Raw genomic sequence first — 7,039 nt, forward strand, 5'->3', positions numbered from 1 at the left:
TAGTAGTAGTAGTAATAAAGTTTATATAATAAATAAAGTTTAAATAATAAATAAATAAATAAAGTTGGAAGGGACCTTGGAGGTCATCGAATCCAACCCCCTGCTCAGGCAGGAAACCCTATACCATTTCGGACAAATGGCTGTCCAGTCTCTTCTTAAACACTTCCAGTGTTGGAGCATTCACCGCTTCTGTAGGCAGGTTGTTCCATTGGTTAATTGTTCTAACTGTCAGGAAGTTTCTCCTTAGTTCTAGGTTGCTTCTCTCCTTGATTAATTTCCATCTGTTGCTTCTTGTCCTGCCTTCAGGCGCCTTGGAGAATAGCTTGACTCCCTCTTCTTTGTGGCAGCCCCGGAGATATTGGAACACTGCTATCATGTCCCCTCTTGTCCTTCTCTTCGTTAAACTAGACATACCCAATTCCAGCAACCTTTCTTTATATATTTTAGCCTCCAGTCCCCTAATCATCTTTGTTGCTCTTCTCTGTACTCTTTCTAGAGTCTCAGCATCTTTTTTACATCGTGGTGACCAAAACTGGATGCAGTATTCCAAGTTTGGCCTTACCAAGGCATTGTAAAGTGGTATTAATACCACGTGATCTTGATTCTATCCCTCTGTTAATGCAGCCCAGCACTGTGTTGGCTTTTTTGGCAGCTGCAGCACACTGCTGGCTCATGTTTAAGTGATTGTCCACTAGGACTCCAAGATCCCTCTCACAGTTACTACTATTGAGCAAGGTACCCCCTATACTATACCTGTGCATTTGGTTTTTCTTGCCTAAATGTAGAACCTTACTTTTTTCACCACTGAATTTCATTGTTAGATAGCGCCCAGTGTTCAAGTCTGTCAAGGTCCTCCTGTATCTTAAGCCTGTCTTCTGGAGTGTTGGCTATTCCTGCCAGCTTGGTGTCATCCGCAAATTTGTTGAGTTCCCCATCTATCCCCTCGTCCAAATCATTGATGAAGATGTTGAAGAGCACTGGGCCTAGAACAGAGCCCTGGGGCACCCCACTACACACTTCCCTCCAAGTAGATGCAGTTCCATTGAGGACCACACGCTGAGTACGGCCTAGGTCAGTGGTTCTCAACCTTTTTAATGCCGCGACCCCAACCGGTCGTAAGTCGAGGACTAAACCGGTCGTAAGACGAGGACTAAACCGGTCGTAAGTCGAGGACTACCCAACCGGTCGTAAGTCGAGGACTTTCCCTGCCCGGGAGCGCCGCGCATGCGTGGTTCCGCCCCCTGCGCCAGCCGAGGTGTAGCTGGCAAGCGGCAGAGACAGAGCAGGCCGACCACCAGCTGGCCCAGCCCAAGGGAGGTAAGGCACCGCCGGAAAAGGGGAAAAAAATGGCGGACAAAAAAATGGCGGACAAAAAAAATGGCGGACAGCCTTGCTTGGCGACCCCCGTGAAATGGTCCATCGACCCCAAATGGGGTCCCGACCCACAGGTTCACTGGCCTAGGTTCACACAACACATTATGTCAACCTTTGTTTTACTGGTTGGGAACTCAGCTTATTATGTGAACTCAACCAAGATTAAAAACAATAGCATTGTAACACAAACCTATTTAATCTCTCTTCAAAAGCAAGCCCTCTTTAATTTACCCTCTTCACAGGTATCTACAAGATTTCCGCCTCAACATTATTCAATTAAAATTTAATCCCACATTTCTTGATACACCTCAGTTCACTTACATGAGGCATTAGCTGAACTGCTGAAACAGACATATTTAAGTTTGATTTAAAACTCTGGGGTGTTCTCTTCATCAAACTATGTATTTTTAAATAAACATGAGCCTTTTTTTAGGGCCCATCAGAGAAAACATTAGAGGTGAACAACAAGGTAAGCACCTTTTCTCTGCTTTTTCCTTAAAAAGCTCCCTGGATATTTCCCTTTCTCTGAACCAACCAGTGTCAAGTTCCTCAGACCACATGCATCTCAACAGCAGGAGCTAGAAGGCCTGGGCCTTTTGCCTCATCCTAAGCCAGGCTCTGGCCCCCAGACAGTCCCCCTGCGGCTTTGCCTGGAGCCAGGATGTGGCTTTGTTTTTATGTCAACCAAGCAGTTCCTCAAAGCTTTGTAAGGAAGGAGGATAAGGGAGATCAGAAATGCAGCTACTGATACTGGAATGGGGAAAAGAGTCAGGGGACAAAGATGGTTAGCACCTAATCAAACAGCACGCCAGTTGCTCCTGCAGGAATGTAAAAAAACATTCCTATAAACAATCATTACTTATACAGCTGACCCTTCCCCATTGTAAATTGTCTTCCTACAACTTTATTTGCCAATTCCATACAGCAAATGTCCTGCGTCTCTCACAACATTCCTGATTTTTTGCAGAGCTGATCACCTCCCAAAGTGCTCTACAAGTACTACAGCACTTAACACCCCAGCCAATGCAGCCACTGGGTCTGGGAAAGCAAACACATCTGGAGGGTGCCAAGTTGGGACAATCTGGACTAGTTCCTAAGGAGCACAAGATTTCCAACACACTTCCTGTTAAGCAAGACATTTTGCATCCAAGCCATGCCAGTCAGCCACCCCCTTGTAGAAGAAACAAGCCAAGTCTTCCTTTGTAATTGAAACCTGGACTGCAAAAAGGAACAGATACACATATAAGCAGAATCTTTAAGCTGGGTTCCAGTTGAAGTGAACAGACCTGCTTAAGCACTCTTTAATCATTTAGCCTTCCTAAATACTTAAGAGTCAATAACCTGAGAGGTTGGAGTGAGAGACAGAAGCACACCAGCAGACCCCTATTCTGCCCCAGCTGTAAGGACCCTTCTGTGTTTGCAACTAGGTAGAACTTATGACACTGCACTGCCACCCAGCAATTTGGGCCTGGATCACTGAGGGCAACCAACACCACAATCTTATTTATGGCAGCCTTATGTCTTCAGTCCACTGGTTGCTGAAGGAAAAAGGTCTACAATTTCAAAAGCTCAGTGTGTGGAAAGCTAAGATTCCTGGTTTTTCCTCAGCCCAAAAAAACGAAAGAAGAGTCTAGCGACTAAACCATGATCTGGAAGGATTAAAAAGAGGGAACTGAGAGAATACACTAGCTGCTGTTGTTGCAGTACTAGAGACTGTGTATTTTCTAACATTGGAAGGAGCAAACTGGGGCCTTAATCCAAGCTGTGTTGGCTTTAGAGATGAAAAGCTTGTTGGGTTTGTATTGGTTTCTCTCCACAGTGGCAGGACCCACCCCATGCCTTTGCAGTCTTGCCAGGTGTTGGTTGAAGCACAGGGGGAGGGAAAAAAAGAGAGAAAGACACAAAGCTTACTCTGGTCTGAATCAACAAAGGAAAGGGGCGGAGATGGAAAAGGTTTGCCCCATCTCAGGGAAAACCAGAGCCAGAAAGGCCCCCACTGTGTATCCCATTTCATCTCCCCCCTTAGAGTTATGCTCTGAAGCCAACTCTGTAGGCCTCCATTCAGTTCTATAGCCAGGAGGAAGCACTGTCTCTAGTAAAGGCCTGATGCCTGGTATTATAATCAAGAAAGCTTTAAAGCAAGGCCGGTGTAGGTTGCCTGTCCCAATTATTATGAAGGAGGGGGGAGAGATACAAGATACCTTATTCTCGGGTCTCATTTTCTGTACCTGAGATATGCCTACGTGTGTTTCACAGCTTTTCTCGGGCCGCACACTGCTTCTAAGAATATCAGACTTGCAAGGGTGACTCAAATGTGTCAGTATCTCCTGTGAGATTTTTCACATCGATGGAGATGTGGCGAGAGAAGAGACACCAACCTGCACATTTGCACCTTGATTGGGAGCAGTTTGGCATCTAACCCAGAAGATATAGCATAAAAATCCTCTGTTAAGCTAAATACTGTACAGAGCATGACATATGATTTATTCCTTGTTAAAAGCTCTGAATTTTTCGGCATCTGTTTCCATGGGTGCTAATTCATGGTTTACTCAATTAACCAAGTTTTTTGCAATGCATATGGCTAAACTACAAATTAGCCATACAGTTGTACTTTCACTACACTGTGACTGGCTTTTTACAGTTCAGCATGTCACGTGAACACAGCCAGAGAACAAAGTGGCAAGGAGTTCCACTGATGCAACTTACATAGTCCCAATATAAATATTCCAGATATAGAAACTTTGGCAACAAGTTTATTCAACATCACCAAGTTCAATTGCCTGGCTATGGAAGTAATAGCTAATTGCCTATGCAAGGGTGGAAGAAAGGAGATAAATGAATTGCATTTGAAATCAAAGCAGCTCTGTTTCCCTCAGCAGTGTTAAAAATAATCCTGGGATTAAAGAGTGCTGAAGCTAATATTCCTGCAAACATCTCTCTTCTGAACCTCCTCCATTTCAATTTAACTGCCGTGTCTCTTTGTTCCAAAAGCTGCCTGCAGTTTTAGGGATTTGAAAAGCAAAATGGCAGGATTGTAAAAAAAAAAAAAAAAAGAATAAGAAAAAAGGGGAGGGGGGGACTTTCAGAATGAAAGGCCAAGCCAACTACTCTAAGAAGAGGTGGAAAACGGGGCACAGGAGAAACAAGAGCCACACTCCTACTGTAAGCACTTTGGGGCAGGAGCCTAAAACGGAATGTCTCATTTTTTTAACCCTACTATCTACAACGATGGAATTATTTTAAGCACAGCATTGCTTTTGCTCCCTCCCCGGCATAAGGAACGAAAGCTCCCCTCTCCATACCACTTTTTTTTTTTTAATCTACTTTAACTCGAAGCTGCTACAAATTACGAAAATGAAATTCCACAGCGCTTTTATCTTTATCGTTACAGGCGCCCAAATATCTTTGCCAGATTCCACGTATTTCTCTTTCCAAAGAAAACAATGTCTTTTTCAATTCATTGCTCTATCATAGGATCCCGCTCCCCCAACTGCAGAAGAAAAACCGAGATTCCTTCTGAGATACAGGCGCTCCCGGCCTTTAACCATTAGGCATTAGTTCCCTTCGCTAAAGATGACCATCGAAACCAAGCACTTATTTTACAGTACGACTGTACTCGCCTTCAGTCGGCGTTAAGGAGCAACTGCTTCTTTATGTTACCCAAAGCACATAAGCCCTCGCCCCAAGAAACACCCTTCCCAGTCCTCTGGCGCTTACCAGCTCGGATTTGGGGCGAAGTAGTCGCTCCCCCTTCGATGTGATAGGAGAACCTCATGGCTTTGAATTGCTGGGAATATGATCCACTGGGTTCCGGACTGGGCATCCCCATCACGCTGGCTCTCTGCATGTCTGTACTGCCACCCTTCCCTTCTTCAGTCCCCTCCAAAATCCCCCCGCGATCGCCCCCCAAACGCCAGGCTGCTTGAAGTCTCCATCAAATTGCCCCGACCTCCTCCTTCAGAAAGGGTCTCGATTCGACCAACTAGGACGCCGCTAGAGCCGGGAAGGGGAAGCGATCGGGGTGGGGTGGGGGGGAAGGCGCGGGAGGGAGACGAGGAACCCAGTGGATTGATTTCGTTGCTTTCTAAGACAGATCTTTGCAACAAGTCGGCACAGCTCTTGCAGGAAGTGTCGCCCTGGCCAGGCAGGAATGTATCAGAAAGCTTAAAGCTTATCCACGTTGGAGCGTCTGCTCAGTCCTCCGCTCTCCCACTCCCCTCGCTTCCTCCTCCTCCTCCTCCCTCCCGCGCTCTCTCCACACCGACTCCTAGCCGAGTGGGTTGGCTTTTTCGTACTGCAGCGCCAGGCGTCGAGAGCGGAGTCCATGCAAAAGCAGATTTCAATCCCTGCTCGTCGGCTCTTGGCTTTTCTTTCTTATAACTGGATAGAAGTGGGATTTCATTAGCCACACACAGCCATGAAATATCTCTTGGCTTTTACCGCCTCCCCGAGGAGGAGGGTATTGGATTCCCCCCCCCCGCCCCTTCCTATCCGCGAGGATATTGACAAAAGTCTGAAAAAGAGGAGGTGTTGGCAATTTGTTTCCTCGCACTATGGGAGGGTTGGGCTAACAGCTGCTGTTAGGAGGGGGGGAGAAATCAGCTCGTTTTGAAGTCGGCTTACTTTTGAGGCTGTTGTTTCCCCCCCCCTTCCTTTCTCTGTATTGTAGCGCCGTTTTTTTAAGCCTTGGGCAGGGCAAAAGGCAAACTTTGATCTCTGATAGCATTTAAAAGAAGTGCACATTGTTAATGTTGTGCTGACTGCAGATTATTACTATTATCAGCCCGAATCAATCCACTGCAGGATGAAGGTCTGAGGGCTGTGGACCATAATCCACCATGCTAGTCCAATGTGGGTTAATAGGTTTATGACTGACTGGCCTGAAGTTATCCAGCCAGCTTCTCTGCCCAAGGGGGGCTAGGACCTGGTCTCCCACTTCTAGTCCAGTGCTTGAACCATTACACCATACTGGTGTTCTGCTTAAACACACAGATACTCATTTCTTTCTAACCCCATAGTTGGAATTCAGGAATTTATCTTTCTCGCCTTTCTAAACTTTCCAGCCATCTCCAAAATGTTAAATCCTCCCTTTATTTCTCAATCTTGAAGCAGTCATGCAGTTTTCATAATATGCATGGGGGTTTTTTTTGTTCCTCTTTCAAGCAAGTTTCAAACGAACAGTAAACATTTGATCTTGGCTTGTTTACCAAGTACTTTTACTTGTGTCCACATCAGGACTGAAATCTCTTGGAATTTTTGTTTCTCAAGAATTTCAATGAAATTTCACAATTCTCAAATGTTTTCAACTTCTGTTGTCAGTTTTGACTTGTTTTTCCTCAGACCAGCTCCTACTATTAAACAGTAGAGTAATAACAATGGTGGCAGAGCTTGATAAGGATTGTATGGCCTTGAAATCATATTTGGCTGTCTTATGTTTCAAACTAATTTCCCCAATGTGAGGAGGAAAAGAAGTCAATGCTTATTTAAAATACTAGCAAAAAGAAAACCTCTTTCCACGCACGTACACACACACACCATTTTCCTTTTTTAAAATCTTTAGAAGACTTTGCTCTACACAGGATGGAGAAAGAAAACTCAGAAAATATGCTTGCAAACCACTACAGCTGTGATCAGTCTAAACAATGTAAAGACACAAAGCATGGTT

At 45.1% G+C, this 7,039-nt stretch overlaps 1 protein-coding gene across 1 annotated transcript in view; it reads right to left on the reverse strand.

Annotated features, from left to right (window-relative positions):
* Positions 1-5,221, reverse strand: part of FGD1 (FYVE, RhoGEF and PH domain containing 1) — a 57,732-nt gene extending 52,511 nt beyond the window's left edge. The window contains exon 1 of the mRNA XM_015822128.1: positions 5,092-5,221. Coding sequence (XP_015677614.1) covers positions 5,092-5,221 — 130 coding nt within the window. The remainder of the gene's footprint in view (positions 1-5,091) is intronic.
* Between the last annotated feature and the right edge of the window lie 1,818 nt (positions 5,222-7,039).

The sequence above is a fragment of the Protobothrops mucrosquamatus genome, unplaced genomic scaffold (genome assembly GCF_001527695.2).
Source record: "Protobothrops mucrosquamatus isolate PMUCROS unplaced genomic scaffold, P.Mucros_1.0 scaffold1471, whole genome shotgun sequence".
Classification (NCBI taxonomy): domain Eukaryota; kingdom Metazoa; phylum Chordata; class Lepidosauria; order Squamata; family Viperidae; genus Protobothrops; species Protobothrops mucrosquamatus.